Source organism: Hippoglossus stenolepis, chromosome 5 (assembly GCF_022539355.2).
Source record: "Hippoglossus stenolepis isolate QCI-W04-F060 chromosome 5, HSTE1.2, whole genome shotgun sequence".
In the NCBI taxonomy this organism is placed as follows: Eukaryota; Metazoa; Chordata; class Actinopteri; order Pleuronectiformes; family Pleuronectidae; genus Hippoglossus; species Hippoglossus stenolepis.
This window is the reverse complement of record NC_061487.1, coordinates 5,414,318-5,441,137: the sequence shown is the minus strand read 5'-3', so window position 1 is coordinate 5,441,137 and position 26,820 is coordinate 5,414,318. Positions and strand designations below refer to the sequence as shown.

The 26,820-nt window shown below is 41.9% G+C and overlaps 2 protein-coding genes across 2 annotated transcripts; one reads left to right on the top strand and one right to left on the bottom strand.

Annotated features, from left to right (window-relative positions):
- Window positions 1-867: 867 nt before the first annotated feature.
- Window positions 868-6,488, top strand: LOC118110106 (hyaluronidase-5). The gene is made up of 4 exons (XM_035157715.2): window positions 868-1,120; window positions 3,220-4,180; window positions 5,221-5,310; window positions 5,403-6,488. Exons 2-4 carry the CDS (start codon window positions 3,239-3,241, stop codon window positions 5,814-5,816), a joined length of 1,446 nt encoding a protein of 481 aa, XP_035013606.2. The 5' UTR covers window positions 868-1,120; window positions 3,220-3,238; the 3' UTR covers window positions 5,817-6,488.
- A 13,295-nt stretch (window positions 6,489-19,783) lies between these two features.
- gpr37a (G protein-coupled receptor 37a) lies at window positions 19,784-26,602 on the bottom strand. The gene is made up of 2 exons (XM_035157114.2): window positions 25,229-26,602; window positions 19,784-21,505 (listed from the first exon to the last, which is right to left on the bottom strand). The coding sequence occupies exons 1-2, from the start codon at window positions 26,180-26,182 to the stop codon at window positions 20,678-20,680; spliced, it is 1,782 nt and encodes a 593-aa protein (XP_035013005.1). The 5' UTR covers window positions 26,183-26,602; the 3' UTR covers window positions 19,784-20,677.
- Window positions 26,603-26,820: the final 218 nt, after the last annotated feature.

The following is a 26,820-nucleotide window of genomic DNA, read 5'->3' as shown; positions in this document are numbered from 1 at the left end:
ATTGTGTAATCGTGACTGGATTGTGTTTTTTAAATATGTAATAAAATGATAATTTACATATTTGGTGAATCCTGAATACTAAGATACTGAATTCATCAATAAAATATTCACAGACTACTTGTTAGTTTCCTGATCTTTCAGTATAGTATCAACTTGTAGTGACTGTTTTATGGTCATGTTTAGACTTGTGCCGCACTTGGTTAAGGTTGGCGAAAGATCCTTGTCTGGTTTAGCACAAGAAGCCTTCAGCCACATCTGATGCGTGCAGAACACTCCGGGAGGATCAGCCAAACCACATGTGGACATGGCTCACACGTTAATCACACACACACACGCACACACACGCACACACACACACACACACACAATAACAAAGGAGTCTGATAGTTTATTACACACTTCTTCTAATCACGCAACAGTAACTAAACAGGCAACACTCAAATCACACTATTTCCATATGGATTTTATGTGTTTGCTACACATTTAAACAATCTTAACAGAAAAGAATCATTCCTACAAAGACTAATTCATAATTTAATCTGGCAGAATCAGATGTAGACCTCTTTCTTTTGTTCGACCCTTCTCGATGAAATGCATCTGAAAACCAGCTGATTTAGTAGAGTTGAGTTTGACTCTCAGCAGGAGTTGATAGAGCCGGTCGAACTTCCGCTTTACGTGATTCTGCATTCTGGTGATGAAACCAGGTGGATTTCCTTCAGCTTAATGCATTTCTAACCCACAGCTGACCAAGTTCAAACTCTCACTGCATTCCTTGCGTGTTTGGACAGAGGCCTCAAACATGAGTGGCAGTGTGTCCACACACATTGTCCTCGTCCTGGAGCTTCTGCTGTTATCCTCCTCCTGGCAGGAAGGAGGGAGCTGGTCTCAGCCTGAAAAACATCAGGACATCGCAATAAAACCCAGAACACCTCAGGGCTGCAGATCTCTCAGCTCTGACAAGTTTCCACAAGTGTCCTGCCTGTAATGTCGCAGCGTATTTAAAGAGGAACTATTGACACTCCCAAAGGAGTGTGAGGGTGGTGTTTATGGGTAACAGGTAATAATACCAGGACTAACTGAGCGTGCCGTTTCAACAGCGGGAGGTTGGACCCCAAAGCAGGTTGGTGCTCAGCTAATGACGTCTCCTTTCACTGTTCAACTCATTTGGGTTCAAAGGTTTATTGGTGTTTTTTCGAGAGTTAAAGTGGAGAAAGTTACAAGGTGTAGTGTTTAGCCGCACAGTTTCCCCTCAAATTTTACTTGACGAGAGTGAACTTCATTCATTAAGTCTGCAATGACAGAAATCATAAAACTGTCAGACTGAGTGGTTGCTTGTAACCTGCCTGGAGACAAAGATGCTGTAGCTCCACTTCAGATCTTTTGACCTCATAAAGATATTAATGTTAACACTGTGTGGAGTTTGTAAAACTATTAGTCAGTGCTGTGAAGGGTGATCACCATCCTAACACTTTCTTATAGTCCTACACTGTGTTATACTGTAAGCATATAGGGCTAGTGGGGCAGCAGAGCATGTGAATACAAATATAATAAATACAGTCAGTAAAGACAGCTGAACAGATTAGAGCTTGTAAAATGCTCCAAGTGCAGATGATAGTTTTCTAAGAGGCTAAAGATTTGAAAGTAAGAGACTGTGGACATCAAACTATAATTAGAACTGAGTGTATCTGTAGCATCTGTGTCCGATTTCAATTCGCTCCGTGTCTTTCAAATCCCGGCTCAAGTAACAGAGAAGAGCCGATGAAAGCTGATGCGGACACTGATCTTAGGTAGTAAAATTGGACCAACTCATTCATATTGGTGAAATGAATTGAGAATTTCTGCCTGATTTAATGCTGAAAAGATTTGACATCTTGGGCACTCATTTTTTATCATAAACTGCATATTCCATTTACATTTAATAACTGTGGATTATGTTGTAACTCTGATTGCATTTCTTCACATTTTCAAACAACAGAGAATGACTTTGTTCATTCAAGATGAATTATGCCTTTGCCCTCAGGAGGCAAAGTGCTTATCAGGTCCACATCCTCAGTCAGTGACGGAGGGGAAAGTGTTCCCATCTTAGTTTGCTGCTGGTTTGTTGCATGCCTTCAACTGAGAACAACAGACATACTGTCATATTTCATCTCTATTACGCAACAATGGGAAATCCAGACAATTACAGAGTCAGCTTTTTGTCTTCAGGATATTAAAAACATAAATCTTTCCTAAGTCAGGAGATTTAGTGCTGTTTTCACTTGAACTGATGCCTCGGATCTGCTCAGCTGGAAAAAAAATATGGTTGAATAAATGTGCCATACGGTTGATAATGTAGGAAATTCAAAAATGAAAGAAACAATGGAGCTCTGAGAGTTCTGTAAATATCATTCACTACAAAATATTTAATGATATATGTTGCAAAATAATTAAAATAATGTTATAAAGTAAATTTAAAGGTTATACTTTCTTTGAACAATGAAGTTAAGTTGATTTTATTAATTTGATGAAATAACCCAAATCTTTGATGAACAAAACCTTTATAAATATTTTTTTTTTAAGAAACAATTTTTTGCTATGATGATGCCAGAATGCATGAAAGTTAAAATTCACATAGCTATATTATCTAACAGTGAGATTTGTTTGTTCCTTCTTAGCTAAAAACTTTTTCTCACTCAGCCAGGTAATCACCTCTCTCTCTACATTGTTAGCCTTCCAACCAAAGCTGTACATTTGAGCTTCATTGCAGAAACAACACAGAGTCTACAGCCATGCTAGCTGCTCTATGAGGCTGCATGGTAACAACCACACAATGCTAATGTGTTTATGATTAGCAACCACAATCACTGACCAACCAACACTGCCATCCACAAAACTACTAGCTAGCATGGCTTTAAATAACTTTTTATTATTATTAAATTATTCCTTACATCTGCTCAATGCACTATGGATGGAGAAGGGAACTGTTCTCACACTAACTTTGATTCTGTGTGTTAGCTCATACATTTTTTGAGATACATTTTGATATTTCCACTGGTGAAATCTTTTCTTTTCTTTTGTTTTCTATGAAGAACTTTGATGGACAAAAACAATACTCAGCTCAATCTCTGAAAATATGGCATGTTCTATTCATATCACAGATACATTTCTTAAAGAGCAGCAGAAACTCATTCTGACCTCCTAGTATTTCTGATTGATGTTTGTGTTTCCTTCTCCCCACAGATACAATTCTTGATTGAAAATGAATCAAGTCAAACTGCATCATGACAGAGGACATTTCTTCGTCTTCATCACCATGTTGTCTCTGCTGAGCTCAGGCCAGGCCTTACCGAGGACGGACCCTCCCCTCCGTGCTGATCAACCCTTCCTTTTCATGTGGAATGCCCCAACTGAGCTGTGTGACAGCCGCTTTGGCATTGCCCTCGATCTCTCCTACTTCCACTTTGTCAGCAGCACGCTGAAAACAGCGATCAACCAGAGCATCTCCATATTCTACACCGACCGCTTCGGCCTCTTCCCGTACGTGGACGAAGACACTGGTGAGATTTACGATGAGGGTGTACCACAGCTGATAGACATGAAGGAGCACCATGAGCTGGCCGAGGACGACATAGAGCACTATATTCCTTCTAACCAGCCAGGTCTTGCTGTGCTTGACTTTGAGGAGTGGAGGCCACAGTGGGTTCGAAACTGGGGCAGTAAAGACATCTACAGAGAGATTTCCATAGAAACGGTCAAGAAAAAAAATGCATCATTGTCTGACGATGAGGCGGAGGATCGGGCGAAGATCGTGTTTGAGCGTGGAGCAAAGAAGTACTTCCTCCGCTCCATCAGTATTGGGAAGAGGCTAAGGCCCAACAGACTCTGGGGTTACTACTTGTACCCTGACTGCTACAACTATGACTACAACCAGGACATGGCAGGCTACACTGGAGAGTGCCCTGCCATCGAGAAGGACAGGAACAATGAGCTGCTGTGGCTGTGGAAAAATTCCACAGCGCTCTTTCCATCCATCTATCTGGAGCTGGTGCTCAGAGACTCCAAGCAGGCTCGGCTGTTCGTCCGCCATCGAATCCATGAAGCCATTAGGGTGTCAACACTCCCCAACAGTTCCTACTCCATCCCTGTATATGCCTACATCCGCCCTGTGTACAAGGACAGCACTGATGACTACATGTCAGAGGTCAGACACACTTGTGCTCACTCAGAAACACAGGTTTTGTCACCTTTAGGCTGAAAGTAGGCTATGATGCTGTGCCTTCATTCCACAGAACATACTCTGATATGACTGATTGGCTGCCAAGTGTCTTGCAGCCTTATCTAATGCTCAACGTACATTAAACAGCACCTTAACCCAAACCAGAGAAATATGCATCAGGCTCTATTAGAATGATAAACTCACCTGACTGCAAGAGAAACTGACCACATACACACTTTTAAATACAGAGGAGGATTTAAACATGGTTGGCCTTTGTTCCTTGTTTCACTGGAATAGGCCTGATAATTCACTGTGTGTCACTCTTCACACCTCACATTGTGTCTTTTTTTCTGCCCCTATTACTGTTTTATATCAGGACCCTTCATCATGCGTTACTATGCACTTGCATTAAAACGTTTTTCCAGTATTAGTTTTAGTGGGTTTCCAGTTGTTACCTCAGCCAATGAGGATATGTTTGTCTGTTTGTCAGGAGGATTATACAAAAACTGCTGAATGGATTTTCACAAAACACTGTGGAAGGATGAAATATGGGCCAAGAAAGAATCCATTGAAATTTGTCAGTGATTCGTTCAGTAGTCGTTGCGTACTCCACCTGAACATCAAACCAACAAACCAACAAATAAACCATTGGTCAGGGGCAAAAAAATAACATCCTTGCCGGAGGTGATAATTAATGTATCTTTATAAAAAGATATTGAGAGGACTGATATCTCTGAGTGTCTAAAATACTTTTAGTGCAACTTGATTGATTTTCAGGGGACTATTGGGCCTTGGTGGAGGGAAGTGCTCTTCTGAGAGTCACTCTCCTTCGACACATTAAATCATGATTGTGTATAATTACTTTCGTTCACAGTATTGTTACCATCTATTTAAATCTATTGGTTTAAAATAGCTTTTTTCATATTCTAGTATCAAACTTCAATAGTGAGGTTTGCAGTTTAGGAATCAATATGACTGATGTCATCTCCTGTACTTCTCTGGCTGATTGTCTTTGTTTTTTGCAGTTTGATCTGGTCAACACTATTGGAGAAGCTGCCGCTCTTGGTGCTGCTGGCGTTGTTTCCTGGGGAGACATGAACGTCACAGATACAGAGGTAGAAAGTGGTGGTAGTTTAGTATTTTTCGGGCAAGGTTTGTAACTTAAACTTACAATAACTAAATGGTCCAACATCCCACACATTTTTAGGAATCCTGCTTTGATGCTCGAAGCCACCTTGAGCAGGTCATGAACCCGTACATCCTGAATGTCTCGACGGCAACACAGCTCTGCAGCATGGCGCTCTGCCAGGGCCGAGGCCGCTGTGTGCGGAAGCGTTGGGACGAGGATATCTTCCTCCACCTTGACCCGCGCCGTTTCCGTATCCAGCGGCCGCGTGACACTGGCCCGCTCACTGTGAGCGGTGCCCTCTCGCAGTACGACATCAACCAGTTTGACCACAGCTTTGACTGCATGTGCTACAGCGAGAAGCCGTGCAGATCAGTTATGACCTTCAATGTCATCCAAGAGGCTGTCATCACCAGGGGCAATCGAGGCGCTGACAGGCCCCGCCCCCTCCTGCTGGTTATGATTTTACTCTTTCTGAAGTGTGTTGTGATGTGAATAGTCCATGATGATAATATAATTACACTGTTATTTCAGCTTGTTGTTTGTTGTTTGTTATTTGTGACTGTTTATACCAATGTTTAAAATGTTTTGAATTCCGTTTAGCCTCATGATCCTGTCTCGCTCAACACCCGGGGGGGCAAAAATCTGTTGGTAATGAGATTAAAGAATAACCCAGCTCTTTCCTGTGTATTGTTTATGAGACGTCCTTATTTGTTATTGTTGTTATTGTTTAAAGATGAAACTGAATTTCTCCTTGCGGGAATATAAACTGAACTGACTTATTGTGTAACGCACCATGAAATGTTATTGCTAATGTCTGGTGTTTTAACTTTACACCCTACAGCCTGGAATGAAACCTACACTTTGACATGACTTCCCTTTTAAATAAAACTAATGAGCAAATTTACATTTAACACATATTCTTAAAATTAAAAAAATCTTCCTGAAGAACATGTACTAGCTTGTTCTACATATTTCTGTTCATGATTTCCAGAGGATGATCTCTGATGCTTTAGGTATCATCTGTCTTGTGGCATCATGAGATTGATACGTTCAGATTGAAATGTGTCTCTATTGAAGTTATTGCCATGCAAATAAATTCAAACACCTATGTCCCCCTTAGGATGAATTGTAATATTTTTATTTATAAAAAGGGTTTCAGCTGTGTACTATGTGTTTTTCGTGCTTATTAGGAAATGTTAGCTTATTGATATGCAAAACTAAGTTGAGTGATTATGATTGAAATCATGTGTGAGCTTGTTGACACTGTTTAGTTCATGTAGCCAAAGTGTTTGAAATAGACTCATTTGATCAGACTGCGGCCATGCAGTTGAGAATGAAACACAATACAACTGAGAGCTTGCTGTATTTCCGTAGTGGTCCTTCTTCAAGTCAGGCAAGGCAGACAAAACACATGTATGCAATAACACAACAATTATTTACACAGGCTAAATAAACTTCAGATAAAACAGGGTATATATTCATCAACCTTCTCTGTACCAAACCCTATTCAGAGATCCTGCAGCAAAGAATAAAATCTATTCTCCCTAATGGAACTGTTTAATCTTAGGTGCCATCCACACTGTTATGGTTTCATTTTAAATGACTCTTTGCTACTTTACTCACACCAGCCATCCACATTGCAGTGGAATTTCATGGCCATTAAAATGCAGTTTTTATGTTGTAATAATGCTATTTCATAATGACATCACTTATACCATATGATGACGAAAGATTGGTTCATCAAGAAACAAGTGGGTCTCTAATCGTATTGGCTGCAAAGGTTATTGCATGACAACTATATGACATACTGATGATGTCAGAACATTTGATTATAAATTATTTTTTGTTATACATAAGCTTTATATGAGCTTTTAGTTGGAGTTGGAGAGGATATGTAAAAATAAAGTCACTTATCATATGATGGTTGATCATTTTCTGATCATCAACTATTTGTGGAGATATCTGGGAAAATGTGTGTTTCAGACTATATACTTGTTCACTTTGACCTTTGACCTTTGATCAGCCCCAAAAGCTTCCACTTAGTTTGGTGAAAATCCATTCACATCATCTATCTAAGACACACACACACACACACACACACACACACACACACACACACACACACACACACACACACACACACACACACACACACAGGTGAAAACAACACCCTGCTTCAGGCTCTGCCGGCCGTCTGGGTAATTAAATAGTAATGATTTGTAAACAAAGAACAAAATAATATTTCAACTAAAGGTCAGAGAGAAACAAAGATATTCCTCCTGAGTATCAGTGAAGTAGCAGGATCACAAACCACTGACTGATATATTGTCCGAACACACACGTTAGCTTGCACCATAAACACATGGCAAAAGACTGGATATAAGAGAAAATAAATTATCTTGAAAGTTAATTATCTGTGAAATTGCAAACAATTAAACAAACAAAAGAATCTCAATTATTTATTGCTTCTATGTCAAAGTGAACTGTCTGTGTTGTACTTCATGTTACTGTCCTGCAGGGGGAACCAGAGCTCTGTATCGTTTACACACTTCAGCCTCACTGGCTTTGTGATGTCATGTGCTCAACAGACACGTCACACAATAAACAACAATTCTCCCACTTACTTATTTACTCCTGAGGTAAAACTTAAAGATTGACATACTCAAATATCAACAACCATTAAGTTTTCCCTAATATGATCAACTTGATTTGATTTTCTTTCAGATTTTATCACGACAGTCAACACAACACAACACAACATAAAACTGGCCTTTCCGGTGCAGAACACTTTCAGATTAGGGGAAGTGTAAGAAACTCTCTCAACAATGAGCAGTGAAAGCAGGTCAAGCAAATCACTTCCAAGCAGTGACTCCAGAACATGCTACCATACTAGCAGCAACATCACACACACACACAGACACACACACACACACACGCACACAACAAATAATGGTAATTGCATTGCATTGCATTCAAAAGGTATTCTATCATTGCATCACTCTGGGACAACAAACTTTGTTCTTTGTAAAGTGAAGCTTACGTTTTTGCATAATCCTACTAAGGGAAAGTAACACTCTGACAGGGCCAACATATAGTGACAAACAGATTTAGAGTGTCCAATCTTCATGTCTTTGGACTGTGGGAGGAAGCCAGAGTTCCCAGAGACAACCCACACAGACACAGGGAGACATGCAAACTCCAAATAGATAGATTCCGGTCAAACTGGGATTCAAACCAAGAACCTTCTGGCTGTGAGGCTAAACAAACATTTCTAGAACAAGTGAAAAAAAACAGTTCCAAGTCGCAGTTCCAACCTTAAGCATGACAAATGATTCATGTGGTGTGCCAGTTCTCTTGTTCTTGGTGGGCACGACTTCCACAAGAGTGAAGGAAGACACATTCTAACCTAAACTACAGGAAAGACATGATGAATGAAGTTAAAGCCGTGTGATTGGTCGGTTTTGGGCCTAGTAATGCCACCATCACTTTTCCATTGAAAGTATGTTTTCTGTTTGTCTTTGTTTAAACCTGATGAACAGATTTTCACTGATCACTTTCACCTTTTTTTCTGGTAAAGCAGCCTGAAGGTAAAATTAGGGACTCGGTTACTTCTAGAATAAACATAGGTGTTATTAACATTTTCACACATTTTCTATACAGTATGTATAGGTGGAAGACTTGTGATATCCCACCGAGGTAAAAGTGACCTTGTACTTACCTTACTCAGTTCTTCATGTGTGTATATGTTGCCTGTGATGTATAGCATTAGTTTACATTAAACTCCAGTTCAGCCTTGAATGGCAGAACTTGCTTCAATTAACATTGACTCTGCAGCCAGATCTGGGTTGCCAGGTATTGTGCTGTTCGAGGTAAAAGTGTAGCTCAGATCATTTCTAAAATGCTTTATTATATGACCAAATTCAACATTTTGTGTCTAGCATCCAGGGTAAGTTGGGATTTCTTTGAGGCCTGGTTATGCTTTTATTGTGCTGCACAGCGCCCTTACTCTTTTATATAACTATTGTGTAATAAATTGCCTGCCTCAAGTCAACATTGGATTGCTAGTATCTGTGGGGAACTCAAATCTATCTAGATAACTCTTCCTGGGGAATTTAACTCCCAGGTGGCATTCAGGGTTCACTGGTCCTCATGGTTTTGCCTCAGTTACAATAAAAAATCTGAAAACTCCACACAACTTAGTGTCCGTTGTAAAATAAAACTCATTCTGCATGTGTGGAATGTGCAGTTATGAAACACACTCATTGTTGACTTGTGTGAATGACTTTCCTTCGTGCACAGTGGGATTTAATGTGAGGACTCATGTCTGACTTGATCTAACATCCCTCTCATCCATATGCAGGACTGGCAGCATCAGCTGCTCTTTCAGAAGAATCCGGCCTCTGAGTGACGGAGCTGCTCAGATCAACGGCCTGACTGTTGTGTGCTGTATGAATATTTCATGTCTGGGATCTCTTCCTGGTTTCTGCTGTGACCTGCAGGTTTGACAGATCTCTACTGAAATCACTCTGAGCTGCTGAAGAGATGGATTTAAAAAGATTATCGTGAATATATCAAACTTTCAAGTTTCTACAGTAGTAGACATTTTGCACAATCAGGTATGAATATTCTTACTCTAAAGCTCATACAGCATCTCTCCATGTGCATTCATACATATGAAAATGTGCAGCTGTGGCTTAGGGGGAAGGGTGGGTCATCCACGAATCAGAAGGTCGGTGATTCGATCCCTAGCTCTTCCAATCTACATTTCAAGACACCGGACAAGACACTGAACCCTAAATTGCCAACAGTTTATAAATAATGTGTGATGTGCAGCTCCTACCTTTATAAAGTCATGGTATGAAACATCATTTATTGTTTTGCCTCCAAAAACGTATATTTGTGTTTTTTAGAGCCTGTGATGTCACATTAGCTGGGTCCCAGCTGAGGGGCTGCATCCTTCAGAGGAATGTGCAGGAATCAATCTGTTGATGCAGACACGTTAAGGCTGAACTGAATGAAAACAGTCAGGTCAACGGAGGATTTCCTATTTCCCATCACAAGCTTTATACCGCCCTTTGAGCTGCTGCACTTACTGCAGCTCAGTCAGCCGCCTATTAAGCTGTCCAAGTTCACTAATGAAATGTAACTTATCATGTAAATAACACATTGAGGTTGTATGGCCCCTTGTTTTTTGTAACATTTGTACTGTTGGTTAAGTTTGAAACCTAATATTTACACTTAAAAATGTTTTCCTGACTCTGTATTGTTTCTGTATTTGCTGCTTGTGGCAATGCCACCGGGGTCTCCTTCACACAGCCAGAGACGGCACTGGTTCCTTTCAGCATGTTTATTTTCTTTAAACAAACACATAAATTCAAATCTCAACTTAAAGTGCCAGCTATTTCAGCTGGCCCCTGGCTTTGCAGCTCAGGTTAGTTCAGTGTAGCCTCTGCTTCACGAGCTTCACTTATGTCCTCCCGAGTCTCTGTGTCTCTTCATCTGGCAGCTCCGCTGCTGCCTTTTGAATCCAGGGAGAGTTGATTGGCCAGCTAGTCTCAGTTGTTCCAGTCCCCTCTCCCTGGTTCCCCTGGAGCTGCTCACTGAGCCACCTCCTCACTGCCAGATTCTCTTTTTGAAAAGTGATCCATCCTTCATCCCATCCTGAGATATACAGGCCTGAGAAGATCCACTAATTTACTTTGTTGCTTCAGAACGCAAAGACTCATTTCTCTGCTGCATATGACGGAGTCTTTGAATGGGAAGCCTCCAAAAGGTGTGGCCCCTGAACTGGGATTAACCAGGTCCCATTTCCCTAGTGGTGAAGTTGTTGGTCTGTGTGTTCATGTGCTTGAATGTGGAAAAAACATGGATGCTGTAAACAAAATATGTTGTATTTATGTGTTTAAACACTTGACATTTCTTTCTAATATTTCTAAAATAACAAAGAGCAAAGAAAAAGGATCAGGTGTGATAGGCATATAGCGTTAATGCACGTTCATCCTAAAAATGTTTGCAATGGCTAAAAGTCTGGTGTTGGAAGATATAAATTGACATTCAGTTTGCAAGTGACAAAAGTGAAACATTTGAAGCTACTTTTAAAAGCTGATTGTACATTAATGGTTCATAAGGGATGACATCAGCAATTCAGCAATTTTTATAACTTTCCAAGTTGTTGATCCAACTACAGATGGTGTTGAGGAAGTCATTTTTTCTGATTACTCCAACACCACATGGAGGCCAAGACAGCAACTGACTGCTTTTCAATACATTATCCATTATTATGAACTTACAGACTTCACCTGTAAACTTTAATAGATTCACAAAGAACTTGTGCAACACAATCCAGGCACCAGATGCAAACATCTCTTAAAACTACAACTGTGTTCATGCACTCACAAGTTCTATTTTTAATATATAAGGCTGCAGTAGTTCTCTCATTGTGGGCCAGGGCAGAGCTGCACTCCTGTCCCTATTTTGTTTTTATTTTTGAGTATCATTAGTTAGTGGCTAGTTTAATAAAAAGAAAAAAAAAAGAATTGGACAGGACAGGGGCACCTCAGGGGCCAAACAGATTTCAGCTGGGGCCAGTGGGACATGGGGAAACAATGGCTTGAATGTAGATAAAGTAAAAATTCATTCGTGTTTGTTTAAAATTATCTTTGTAAATGTTACTTTGACAAAAGTTGAACTGCTGTGTAGAAAATTATAACTCAATTAGTGAAACAGCCTAGAAAAACTCTGATCTCATATTTAACATCCACCACAGATAAGTTCAAAAGACCAGTTGGTGTGAGGGACAAGGCACGTGCATGGTTTTTGTGTGTATGAATCCTTTATACATTTTGCTCCGGGAAATTAAGAATTTAATTGTGCGTAAAGATGACATTTTGGTGTAATGTTGGCATTAGAGAAAAGGTCAGCAAAACCACAGATTCATTGTGAATACTGACAGCAAATGTCCACTTAGCTTTCATGGGCAGTATATGGGCTGATGATGACCCAACATGAAAAGTCTGGGAGGGGGGGAGTCATAGAAAATAAACAGTTGAGTAAGAACACTTGGCAACAGCTGACTGAACTACAGCCTGCTCCTGGTGGAGCCTTCACCCTCTGTGATCTGGCAGCCTGGTCCGGCCCAACTCCTGCCTGCATTATTATCTGCTCTGTTGGATGGAAGCTGTGGTCAAGGGGGGATAAGAGCTTTATTGTCCTGATTCTCTTCCTTTGTTGGGGATTGCTACATTTCTAGGTCACCGGCTGTGACTGAACTCCCCGCTGCCCAACCGATGCTTCACTGAGGGAATTCACTCCCCCCCCCGTGTCCGCCACCCCTCCCCATATTTCACTCAGCACTGTCAGGGGGGAACGCAATTAGAAATCGGCTCCGGGCAACAACAGCCAGGCTGCGACCTACCAAACGATTCCAGCGTCTGTTTTCTGTCGCAGCAGATACATTATGGATGCTGACTCAAGCGGTTTGTCAAAAGGCTCTTTCATGTGATAATTGGGCGGACGAGCCTTCAGATCCTTTCCACCATTCACATTTCGCCTCATAATTATTTTCAACCTTTCACAGTGATCACTCTCACTGGGGTTAAGCTCACATTAATGTTCTTGCCTGAGGTTACGATGCTGCTATAAGAAGCTGCAGCTAATCACTGATGATTGTTGAGTTAAAAACATTTATGTGACAATAATTTGAGTATATTAGTGTCTGAATGTAGAAATATTTTAAAATAAAATGTTTACCATCCACATGAATAGACCCAAAATAAAACTAAACTTAAAATGCATCAGTCTTTTCGTTAAATTATAAAGATTTACGACCTTTTAGCTCAAAGAGGGATTTAAATCTTTCATGTACTGATGTTAAATTTTGGTCTTTTCCTGGCAAATTTCATTTTGCCAAATATTCGTTGGGGATTTGTTTCAGGAACAGATTTCTATAGCAATGCTTGTGGTTCTTGAGCGAAATGCGAATGTCAGCATGCTAACATGTACAATACTCAGAGAATAATGATTAGTAGGTTTTCCATGTTCACCATCCCAGCACCAAACACAATGTACAGCTGAGGCTGATGGTATTTGGTTTTTAAAGTAACTCACCATGTAGGGGACAATATCGTGTTTGCAAGACTTAGAGGGATAGTTGACCGAAAAGTGAAATTGTATTTAGCGTCTACTCCCCACTATGCCGATGGAGGGATGGGTGAAGTGTTTGAGTCCACAAAACACTTCTGGAATTTCAGGGGTAAACATTGTTGCAGCAGAATCCAATACAATTGGAGTGAATTGTGACCACTTCTTCAAACGGAAAAAAAACAACCAAACACAACATGCCTCCATACTGCTCAAGTGTTGTCATCCAAGTGTCGACAAGCCCCGACATTCATATTCGACTACAGACGGCGTCATTTACACCAAGTTTTAAGCCTAAATGTCCTCTGGTATCCTCCTCGGAGGTGCGTTCACATTCTCACAGACACACAGGAAAACCTCACACACTCTCGTCCAAGGGCATGCATGGGGTGTGCATTAGCATCACTGCATGTGCTAAGCATTGTTACTTCCGAAAGTGAAAATTTAGGCTTTCAACTTGGTATAAATTACACCGTTTCGAATCGAATATGAATGTCGGGGCTTGCAGACCCTTGGATGACGCATTTAATTTTTTTGGGGTGAGTAGATAATGAGTGAATTTTCATTTTTCTGTGAACTATCCCTTTAACCCCAACCTTCTATGCACAGTATGTATTACTTATTAGTTATCGTTTCTTGTCACGATTTCCAGACTCCAGTTTGAATGTTTTTACAGCTTTTCAACCAACAGACAGTGAAGCAAACACAAAACACAACATCTGAGCAGAAATAGTGAACTACACATCTCCTGTAGTGTAGCAGGAACTTATACAGACCGCCTGAAGTTTCTCCTCTTTATCTTTCCAGGCTGATTCAGTTGGTTTTGTACAGAAACAGACTGGATGTGAAGAGTCTGCAGAGGGAGCTGCAGCAGACGTCTGGAGGGAATCTTTAGAGCGCATCAGATCACAGCAACTGTCAGAAAGCAGCTGCCACAGTCAGTCGCCATTAAAAGTCTTCAGCCGACGGCACGATGAGCTGCTGCCCAGTCCCAGCTGGTTGGCAGCAGAAACACTGTCACCTGCAGAGGAGAGAGGAGAAGAAGTGGGTCCACATTCAAAACACACAACGAGCAATGGCAACATATTGAGTGCTCGGCTGAATGGCACAAATAGGATTCTAGATATTTTTCCTCTAGTCTGTGACGAGTAGAAAATAAGGAAAATTAGTAAATCAGTCCACTTTAAAAGATGTTTTGAAAATCTCTGTCCAGAATTCCAAAGGGATGAAGCTTTAAAGGAAACACATTATGTTCATATGGTTTTAATTTGTGTTATTGCTTAAAAAAGGTTTACATGCTCTAATGTTCAGAAAACTCCTCACTTTCCACAGACTGGCCATTGCTGCAGCTCCTCTCTTCAGCCTCTGTCTGAAACACTTGGTTTTAGTTTGTGTCTCTTTAAGGCTTTGATTGGCCAGCTGGCTCACTCTGTTGGGATTGGTCAACCACTTTCAGCTTGTCTTGGAAATATCAACCTCTGCTCTAACTTTTCCTGCTTTTGTTAGGGGGCGTGCCATATTAGCCTCTATGCGTGTATTATGCAAATGTGAGGCATTAAGATGGTGCTGAATTATCAACTGGACTACTGACAATAACCACTGGAGTTTTGGAGATAGACGACCCATAATATCCTATGAGACCATCAACCGTCACATGTTCTTGTACCAAAACAAACATGGATAACAGCAGTGAGCATACAATTCATATATGTGGAGACATTTGTGCTGAACTTATGAAAAGTTAGAAAAACAATGTGTGGCCGTGATCCTGGATGGAGCGGATGTCGGACTGTGGAGCATACATAGGGAAATGGAGGAGAGTGAACTTGTAAAAGGAAGCTAACTTCTGCTAATCTACGACATTAGTTGCTTGATCAGATTTGAAAGATTAGAATCTTTACATATCACACACTCAAGGGTTTTAACCCTGACTGTCAGCACCGACTGGCCCAGACTGGAACAGACAACTTGGTCCTGTCAGTCATCACAACCAAATCCCACTGATAAACAACAGCCGTGAGGTGTTTCCCCTCTGAATGTGCTGGAGCCAGTTAGCAGGGCTCAGTCCCATCGCCACATTGGAACTCGACACATTTTTCTCATCACCTCTGGCATGTGGTGACAGTTTGTCTGAGTTTGTCAGGGCAGAAAATTCAATCAGGTCAATGGGTACTGTCAGGACTGAATTCATTCAATTCTTTTACGGAAGGGTGGAATAATGGGAGCACCCCCCCCTGGGCACCTCCCACAGGAAGTCAGACAGACTTGCATATGAAATTTGACAACCACTCTACCACTGCACGGTCTCTGCTACCACGGGACCATGGCCAAGAGAAACAATGATCTACATGTGCATGTTAAGATGTTGGAGGGTAGAAAAGGGATAACATGGATAACAACCAGTGGGTAGTACCATTAATTATCTATAAGATGCTGATAGAAAAGTTAAACAGCTCACCCTTATGTTTCCTTCAAAACATATTTCTGGCTGCAAGTTTGAAGTACAACAGTTAGTGGTACTAGTACAGAGCAGATAAAGCAGGTAGATGAAGTTTTCTAACTTTACTCTGCACCACAGACTGTTCATAAAAAGCTCTGCACACAACTCCCAGCTCACAAACGCTAAAGAAGTGACAGTATATTGTAGAACTGTTGAGGAGGACTCAAGGAATAATTCGGAAAGTAGCTCCAGAGGAGCACTGCACTAGATAACATCATTTCTAATGCAGACAGGGTTACTTGAATGCAATCTTTGTTAAATTGAATTAATTTAATTGAACTAAATAGTTCATTGGACACAGAAATGCTCACTGTGCGTCCTTTATTTATTTTTGCTTTTTTGCCAGTTTTAACAATAGTTGGTACAAAAGATACTTTAGGAAACAAATAATCCAACACAACACATCTTATAACAGATTCAACAAAAAATGGAACATTATAAAGTTCATTCAGAGAGGATTTATTGCAGGACTGTTTGTAGGCTGCATTAGGAAATTCATTTGTTTAATCAGGAAAAGGACGATCATCTGGTAAATGTTTTGTCTTGGCGTGACCAAATACAAATAAATCCAGACACAGCAAGTTTTGGTGTAATAATGATCATGACATTTTATTTGATATTTTGTTTTTAAGCACACAGCAGAAACAAGTTACCTGAATTTGCATTGTCCAAGACAAGTGGGTTTGTTACCCTGGTAACCTGGTGTCTATCCACCAATCAGGGGGCAGTGATTCCAGTGCTCCCAGGATGCCCATCTCATCTCATCTCATCCCAGAGCACAACCCTGGGAGCAGTTAGGAGAAGGTCAGTGAGCAGCTTGTTCAGCAGCAGAGCCTCAGTGTACCCGTCGTCCCATTGTTTCTAAATGAATGGGGCTGTCCAATTACTGGAGCAGGGACCAGGGCCGCCGGCCTCGTTCACAAAAGACACGAACATGCAAGTTTGGTGCCAGAGAGCGAATCAGTGCCAAACTGGAGATTAGACTAGAATGTGGTTAAATACAACAGGTCCTCTGGGTGATCCTGGTTTGAATACAATTAGACATTAATGATACTTCACTATCCAAAGACTGGAATGCTATAAATACAAGTTTAATTTTTAATCATATTACAATCATTTCATTTTAACCATATTTTCCATCTTTTCAATATCTTAATCTAACTTTATTGAGATATTCAGGACTTCATATGAATTCATCAAGAGCATGAGGCGTTCAGGTGAGGCAGTTTGGTATCTGACTTTTCTTGCAGCAGCATTAAAATCAAATGGCTGAATTCCTGACAATGAAACAATCTTCACCCATGTGAGTATTTAATGATACAAATGTATATTATGTTACATATGTAAAATAGATGGAATATATGCTTTTCAACCACAGACTGTAAATAAAGATAAATGATCTGTCTTTCTCCCGTTGTACAAAAATGAAGCTAGAACACTTGTGATACAGGTGCTTCCATCTTGCACTGATGACGTCATTTGCAGCCATAGTCTGCGCAGAAGTGATCGTGGTGTGGAGCTGCAGTATTTAGGCCCCGCCCATACACATGCTTGACCAATCATGAGTTGTCTCAGCTGTCAATCATGACGTTTCAGGCTGTTTATATAATATTAAAGAGCAAATTAAAACCAAACTTACCAACAATATGAGCACTTGAACATACAGTGGTGTGATGAGAACTACCTAAAATGACGGCAACCATCTTTGAGGAACACAGAGGAGGCGGAGGTGTATGATCTATACTGCAACCAGCCACCAGGGGGTGATCAAGATGTTTTGGCTTCACCTTTGGGAGCTGTCATGTCCTCCATCTTTATATACAGTCTATAATTTCAATAAACTAATGTCATATATGCCATATATCAAATATTGGTGAATGGCCCTTATGGATAGTATGGATTTGTATTACTCTTAGAAGTATTGCACACACCCTAACATTGTTTTCATGCCCAGTGTGCAAGTCAACACTAGTGGTTCAACCCATTCACTGTAAGAATTTGTTGAGCTAAAAGCAGTTCCACCAGAAACATGTACACACTTGTACAGAAACCAAGTGAAGGTGAAAGTCAGTCTCGTCCTCTACCTGTGAGCACACACTGTCTGAGCTGCTGCACATGTATTTAAACCAAAGAGAAGCTGTTCACAGTCCAGACTGCACTGGTTCAGACCAGAAACCATCAGTGACAACTCCTCTCTGAATAAAGCAGCCTGGACGGGCCGTCTGTCTGTCTGTGGTACTGTGGCTCTGTTCACCGAGGCAGCCAGCTGAGAGGAAGACTCCCTCTGTCGTCAAGACAACGGTGGACGAGGACAATGGCGCGCTGTGTTCTCCTCCTGGCTGGGCGGCGACGGTGATGACGAAACGATGGCGAGAGACAAGACAGCTGAGAGTGGTGCTGAGCTTGACGCTGCAGATAAACTAACATTAGAAGAAGTCCTGTTTGTTCCGATGGTTTTTTTTATCTGAGCAAATAGCACAAATTAAAAAATAATTAATGATGTTCTTTCATTGACAGTGGCTGCCTGATGGAGGTTCAGCTGTTTGTTGGACTGACTGTAACATGTTGTGTTGGGTCTGAACTGAACAAACAATGGCGGCTGTGTCCTCTGGATGGACAGCAACATCAACTGTCTGCTTCTTGGGGTTCATATGTTTCCTCCTCATCTTCTTCTACCAGCAAATTGGACTTGACCAAAATTAGCTTTGCTAAACTTCAGGATAAACTTTACATTTCTGGCTCCATTTCTGGTGGCTCGTAGCATCAAACGGTCCTTTGTGGCTGTGCTGTAGCCTCTGGTTACAGCAACAGGATTTTAGTGCTTGATGTTAGACAACAACAGACGGAGCTATTGAAGGTTCTGGAAGTGAAACTCAAAAAATATATTTTTTCAGATCGACTTATATGGGTCTCAGATCTGTGGCCTGTAGCAGCATGAAAATGTATAATTAGTCCCATTATGTTAAAAATGTATTTTATAAAAAGTCAAAAGATAGAAGCCTATGAATGTAAAAACTTAATCTGAAAAGTTACAGCTTCTACAGTACAATTTGGCCAATCCAGTCATTCAGCTTGAAAACATGCTGCACTAACAGTGGACAACTAATGGTTATATAGTTGAGGATCTGATTTGATAATCTAAAGCCTAATTGTGGGTTCATGTTTCTCGCTATTTGTCCATACATGGCCACAGCAGCAAAGGCTCATGGGTATTGTAGTATTTTAAGGCAAAACCGAATTGTCAGAAAGCATGATTTCCCCAAAACTGGTGCCTCTAACATGGTTTATCCAGGAGAGTCTCAATAAAAATAAATTTTTAATGAAAATGGTTAAAACAGTTCTAGTTCAACACTCATAATTATTCATTTATGCGCCTGGTGCTGAAACCAGCTCCTGCTAGCGAGGAACACAGTGCTGGCTAGCTTCTTAGCTAGCTGCTAACAGCCGGTTAGCAATTATATAATAATATAAGTTGGACTGCAGACTATATACGTATTATAGTCCCACTTATATGACATTGAACGTGAATGTGGATCAACCCTATTCAAGTGGTTTGCTAGCAGTGGAAGTTTGTGTTTAAATGTTGAACGTGTTTACTTTGCTTCTGTAAGCGAATCCATAACTTGAAGTGACAACTGAAGCAAACAGATTTTCCTCCACAAACATGAGAATGAGTTACATGTCTTGTCTGTGTGTAACAACTTTCATGTTAGTTCCAATTCTTTTTCAAATTTGAGTTGTTGAAAAAAGTGACTGTACTGTTTTGTTTCTGCCTACTCACATAATTAAACTCTTTAAATGCACACAAGGGTTAAAAAACTATTTTGAAATATCTTTTAATCCAAGTGACACTTTTCAAGTGGCAAACAAACCTGTCACATTACAGACTAAGTGAAGTGAAGTTTTCTGTGAAGAACAAAATACTCACAAAGGCCTGATTCACGGGAACATCAGCTAACACAACACAGCATCTACAGACATTTCTGTTACTGTTCATCCCACTGAAATAACTCACACAGTGACAGAACAGATTATAAGCAACTACAGATGCTGAGAGCAGCTGTCTTTCCAAGACAACAATCAAAGATAACACTTTATTGTATCAACTATTTTATTTCCCTAAAGTTTCCTGAAAAGAACGCTGCAGTTCATAGTGTTTGATTTGTACATACCCAATGAATCGACTTAAAGTAATTGCTATTGTAGAACAGAAAGTTTTGGGGTATGCATAACAGGAGTGAAAAATAAATTAATATTTACTTGTGTTTACATGGAGCAACAGCTCCTTATGAATTCAACACAACTAACTAAACTGACTAAAATAATTTCCATTTTTCCATGGAAACTGTTGAGACATGTCCAACACAGGCAATAAAGATACGGGACAGAATAAATGATCAGTGTCCAACAAAACAGTGACTACAAACAAAAAATAATGAGTGCAGATTGAGTAAAAATACTTGGGAGTTAATTAAAAAAACTAAACAAATAAATGCTATGAATTAATACTGTGTTTCTCTCATATAAATTCTGTAAACAGTGAGTGGACAGACAGCAATGTTTGCTGTCTGTCAATGAAATGTGAAAATGTGTTTAAAATTGTGGGTCCTTCCCAGGAATCTGCAGCCTGATCCACCAATCAAAGCCTTAATCAGATCACAGGAATGATCCAGAACCGGCTCCACTTAACACTGCTGATCTTTGACCTTTGTCCTCAGCAGTGTGTCCCCACAGCTGCATAGCTAGTGGAAGTGGACGCCTCCCTGCGGATTGTGCTGAACGGTGAGAGCTCCAGCTCGGTGGTGTTGCACTCGTTTTCGGTGTCGCTAGTGGCGGTGGCTCCGGGCGAGCCGCACTCAACACAGCAGCAGCAGCAACAGTCCAGGAAGGCTTTGGTAAACGGCTGGCAGAGGAAGAACAGTAGCACCGGCGTCACAGCTGATTTACAGAAGAGCAGCAGCTGGCTGACCAGATGCAGGATGTCTAGGGCTCTCCTGGGAACGCTAGCCGCCATGTAAACGCTGATGATGTTGCAGATGTTCTCCGGGATGATGCAGAAGCCGTAGAGGATGGCCAACGCCACCACAGCACAGTTCATCTGGCTTTCAAGCTGGATCTGTTTCTTGCTGCCGCGGATGCAGGCCCGCTCGGCGTGGCGGATCTTGCGAGCAGTGAGGAGCGAGCTGCAGATGGTGAACAGCGTTGGCAGACAGAAGTAGCAGCCAAAGTACCACCAGAGTCGTGCACCATCATAGGTGAGACCCAGGACATATAGTGTGTCTGGGAGCTCGGTGGAGATTCGGACCACGCAGCGCTCGCACGGTGTCACGTCGGGAGGATCGCCGTCCTCAGTGACCAGCTGACGAATTAGCAGCTCGGGTAACGCCAGCAGCAGAGCGCCCACCCATATGACGGCGAGCTTGGCCGTGGTGGACGCCCAGTTCTCAATCATCTCATAGTACATCTGCACATTGGTGGCGGCTCGGAACCGATCGATGCACAGGGCGCACAGCGTGAAGGTCGTGACCCCGAGAGATGCCACCTGGGAACAGAGGAAAAAAAATCTGGTTACACTTTGAAAAACGTTCTCACACATGTTTGGAGGGAAATGACCCAGGAGAGAAAAGTGCAACAATTCTCTGTATTAACAGAAACAACTGGAGACTCTCTTGAGTTGGATAACACCCTCCTGTCAACCTGTTGATGTACCAAACCATGAGGACTCAGTAGTTAAACATTATTACATGAGTGCTGAGTGCTCAGTGCTCATGGGTCGTACCACACCCATCTTTAAAGTTATGATCTCAACTACACGCCTGCACTTTTATCACTGTGACAATACACCTGACAAAACTGGCTCTGGGGCAGTTCCTGCAGACTTACTGTATAACCTCAACTATAACTACTACTTGCTTAACTTACCTATAACCTCCCCATAAACACATCTTCATCTTAAAAGTCAACCATTTACACTTAGGTACATCGGTGCATCTCTGATTTTCACACACACAAGTGGCCCTGAGACTATTATTTAAAAAAAACACATGCAAATAGACACAACACGTGCAAGTGGAGAAAACAACAGTTTGACAAAACATGCACTGAAAACATGCTGAAAATACTCACAACACAACCAAATACTCACTATGCTTGTGTTGTAAGTATTTGGTAGTGTTGTGAGTATTTGATAGTGTAGTGAGTATTTGATAGTGTATTGAGTGTTTGCTTGTGTTGTGAGTATTTGGTAGTAGTGTGAGTATTTGCTAGTGTTGTGAGTATTTGGTAGTATTGTGAGTATTTGCTTGTGTTGTGAGTATTTGATAGTTTAGTGAGTATTTGCTTGTGTTGTGAGTATTTGATAGTGTTGTGAGTATTTGATAGTTTAGTGAGTATTTGCTTGTGTTGTGAGTATTTGCAGTGCCTTCTTTTTTGCAGCACATTTGTTGTTCAATTGATGAACAATTATTATTACATTAAAGAACAGTCAATCCTATATTACAATAAATCCATCAATAAAGGTTTTTAGAAAAGAATACGTTTAGAATTACAGTCATGTAGGTCATCGTCTCAAACAAAGAGCTGTTGCAGCTAAGAAGCTTAAACTCAGTAAACACGTCCTTTTGTTTTCAGACGCTTTTCACTCATCACAACCAACAGCAAACACGTCGAGCTGCAGCGGACGTTCACATGTTAGTGACCAGCTGATTGAAGTCAGCGTTGTCAGTGGGCACATGCACTACATGGCAAAATACACGTGGATATTGCAGCCATTGTCAAACATGTGATTATAAAAGCCTCTACTCTCCGTGTTTCAGGTATTTAAAGCAGATCTCTTTAAACTGCACTTTTAGTGAAGTCCAAAACTAACATGGGAGATAAGGTTTGTCTCACACTGTGAGAAAAAAAGGTTTCTTTATGGACCTGAATTGGTGCACAGGCAGGGACTTTGTTATTGAGAAACCAGAAACATAGATAATAGGAAACACACTAAACAAGAAAAAAATTGTCCCAGGTCAAAACTATAAAGCATCTGTGGAAGAAAAAAACCCTAATGATCTGCTCTTAGACCTCTTTGCTCTGTTTACTTGGATGAAGACAATCCAGTAATCAGAGGGGAAGGGGGGGGTGGTCCATGGTGCTAATCTCAGTCTGGTCAGCAGGTGTTGTCTTGTTTTCAGCAGCCTGATGTGACACTGATCAGATTAAACAACCTTCACACGAGGAGACATTAAACCCCGAGTGTAAACCCTGAGTGTAAACCCTGAGTGTAAACCCCGAGTGTAAACCCTGAGTGTAAACCCCGAGTGTAAACCCCGAGTGTAAACCCTGAGTGTAAACCCTGAGTGCAGTCTGGAGCCGCTCTGATGTGACCTGACCTCTGCATCAGTGGATATTTCACTGTGTAACATGCACCCAGTGACGTCACAGTTGGAACAGTACTTTGTTGGAATGATGAATCACACACTCATTTAGGTTTAATACATGTGCAATAAACTATGAACTAAACTCCTGCAGACACAAGACACTTCATCTCCATCTGATTCCTTTCAAGTTCAAGACTTTGACTTTTTATTACATTTTATAGTTTACGATTAAAAATTTAAACTCGTCCGATCATCACAGTTATAGTTATTTTTAGATAGAGCTGGTTCAGATCTGTCTTGGACCAGCTCTTAGTTCAGCTGCTATAGGTGTAGATTGTTGGAGGACACATGAGACATTGAGCTTCTCTTTCCTCATCTACCTCTTCCTCACATTAATGTCTCATTGATACATGTCACTGACATAACTTGTTCCTCAGAGTTCTTGTGCTTTGCGGCTGCAGAGCCTGGATCGTGATCGTGGTGGCAGCTCATCATGAATTATGGTTACAACTAGATTACTCAGTTTTACGATATGCCTATTCACATATACTATACTGACCATACCTCTATCATAACAATTGCCTTTACTGTTCCCTTCGTCTTTGTCAGACAAAACTTTTCATCAATGTTGTATGTGAAGGAATCTGTTATCATCTAACATCCAAACACAGCATATCTGCCATTTGTTTACCATTAGGAGAACAGAGCCCGTCACATTCCACACATACTCCCTTCTCTCCTGGCAATACCCAAGGCCAAGTTATCAATAGAGGGTAAACTAGGGGTAAATTGTAATGTCTAGGCTCAGGGACTTTCATATCTAAATCTGATGTCCTAAACAGAGAGGCTCCAACTCTTCTCCTAATCAGAGCAGAGGTAGAGAGGCAAGACACAGGGACACAACATGATTTAGATATGTGTGCTTTAGGTTTAAGTAACCAATAAGATCCTAGTACATACAGGTAAGATAGATAGTGACAGCATCATTAGCCCTCTATGGACATGTTGTTACAATGGGTGGTGCGAGGTGGAGAGGGACGGAGATAATATATTATAAAAGATATTATTTTGTTGATGAGCGCTGTTACACACTTCTGTCTGTCCTGGGAGAGGGATCCGTCACATATGACTCTCTGAGGAGTCTATGTTTTCCACGAGCTAATAGGGTTGATTTGGAGGGGTAAGGGCAGTGGATGATGCTCCTTGTTAAGCTCTGTGAGAAACTGTGTTTGGTGAATATAGGTTATACAAATAAAAATGGATTGATTGATTAACTAACTGATTGATTGATTGACTGATTGATTGATTGACTGATTGATTGATTGATTGATAAGGCTATGAAGCGTCTATAATTATGTAGCCTTGTGACAAATCCTTATTTTATAATTAGCCTACATCAGTGGTTCCCAAACTAGGGGCCGCAGAAGGAGGGTCACAAGATGATTTCCATAAATCAAATACAATTCAATAATACAATAAAGATAATTCAAAATGGCATAAGTTAAACCATTATCGTTACAAAAGCTCAAAAAATACTACTTTCTGTGTCTCCATGTGACAGCATCAGCTAGAGCAGGTGTAGTGTTTACAGCACCACAGGAAACAGCATGTGCACGGAGATCGATTTTTTTTACTAACTTGTTCAAATCAATGTCCTCTGGGATGATGCGGGTCATAAGTTTTTGGTTATTCTGGAGGTCAAGGACTGAACCCTTTGGGAACCTCTGGCCTACATCACACATGATTTGATGTTACTGTAACGAAGTGCAGAATCATATCAACCTGTTTGAGGTAGATGGATAAGATTGATGATCAGGTCTGATCAGTTCACTCATCAGACCTGATCTCAGAAACACACCTCATGTACGCGCACCCATCACCCTCAGATCCCCTCCTCTCACCTCCAGGTACGGGATGATCCTGCACGAGAACTCTCCCAGCAGCCAGTTCTTGGTGAGCTCGTGAAACACCACGAGCGGCAGGCAGAAGAAGATGATGACGAAGTCCCACAGCGCGAGGTTGGCCAGCAGCGAGTTGGAGATGCTCCTCATGTAGTAGTTGTGGCACACGATGCACATGACCGACACGTTCCCGATGATGCCCACGCTGAAGATCACCACGGCGAGGATCATGACCACGTACGCGCCGTAGGACTCCGCGGTGACCGGGAAGAACGGATTCCTCACCTGCTTGCGCCTGGTCCGCGTGTTCACCGGTACGAATGGCGTGGGGTCGGGAAGGTCCGGCAGAGAGTACTCCTCCTCCTCGTAGTCGCTGGTGTTGAGTCCGAAGGGCGCCTCGGCCTCCTGCTCCTGCGCCATGGCCACGGGCAGAGCCTCCCATGCGCCCGCGGCTTCGTGCTGCAGCGGCTCGCTTGGCTTCTCACTGCCGGGGTCTGCGCTTCGCCTCTGCCGCAGGTTGTGTCCGGTACTCGCAGGGATGCAGATGAGTCCATGCCGGGTTTGTTTCTCAAGTTCTCCTGACTTGCATACACCTCTCCGCGGTCCACTGATTTTGTTTCCATCCGCGCGTAAAGCTTCCTCTCTGGGAACAAGTCGGACTCCATTTTGCGGGTCACTTTTACGCACAGAGCGCCGGTGTACCTCTGTCCCCCGAAGCTCAGAGAACGACCTGTTTACAGTCTCCAGCCACGAAACCTGCGCACTAGCACCACGCGTCCCCCCACTGTGCACCGCGCTGACAGTGCGCAATCCCCGGCTCTGCGCATTCTTGTCAGCGGTGGTGGATTCATAATGAGGACTGAAAGTCGCCTTTGTTTTGTGCCCGTGGAGCTGACTCGACACGGCCTCGCTACACAGCCACAAACACAGTAACCTCAGGGGTGGAAGCTGCATCGTGTGGTTCCGTCTAACCGGTGAGATGAAACCGTGGGAACCCAAACGATCCGTCCATCTCTGGTCTCCTGACAAAACCTGACACGAAAAAAGTTCAGTTTACCTTCGTTTGTCACGAGAACAGCTTTCACCGAGTCTCTGGTCGCGTAAGACTGTGGAACCTGGTGTCGGGTTCAGGTGCGTCCCGGAGCAGTACCAGTCTGGAGGCATCACCAAAGAGACCAAAGTCCGGAGCAGAGCCGTGTCCTCAGAGTGGACTGGAAACAGTTAACCGACTCGTGTGCTCCGCAGCATGAGATGGAGCTGGGGGTGGACAGATGAATCCCAGTCCCCCCTGCGTTGAGGACAGTTTCTCCAAGGCGAGCTACACTGGAGCGCCTGGAGAGACACACCCGGAGGAGACGCGGAGCTCTGCCTGGGAGGCAGGAGAGGATCCGAGGGGAGGAGGAGGCGGAGGGGGTGGGGAGAGCAAGGGTCCAGTCATCTGTCAAGCTTATTCTGATCCTATATTAAACTATACAAACCACAGCATGCGTGGGATTATCCCTATATAGTATATATACAATTATGTATAACATTTCAAGATATTTTAATCATCAACAGCGGCCTCAAGTTCTCCACATAGTGCTGTAATTTGC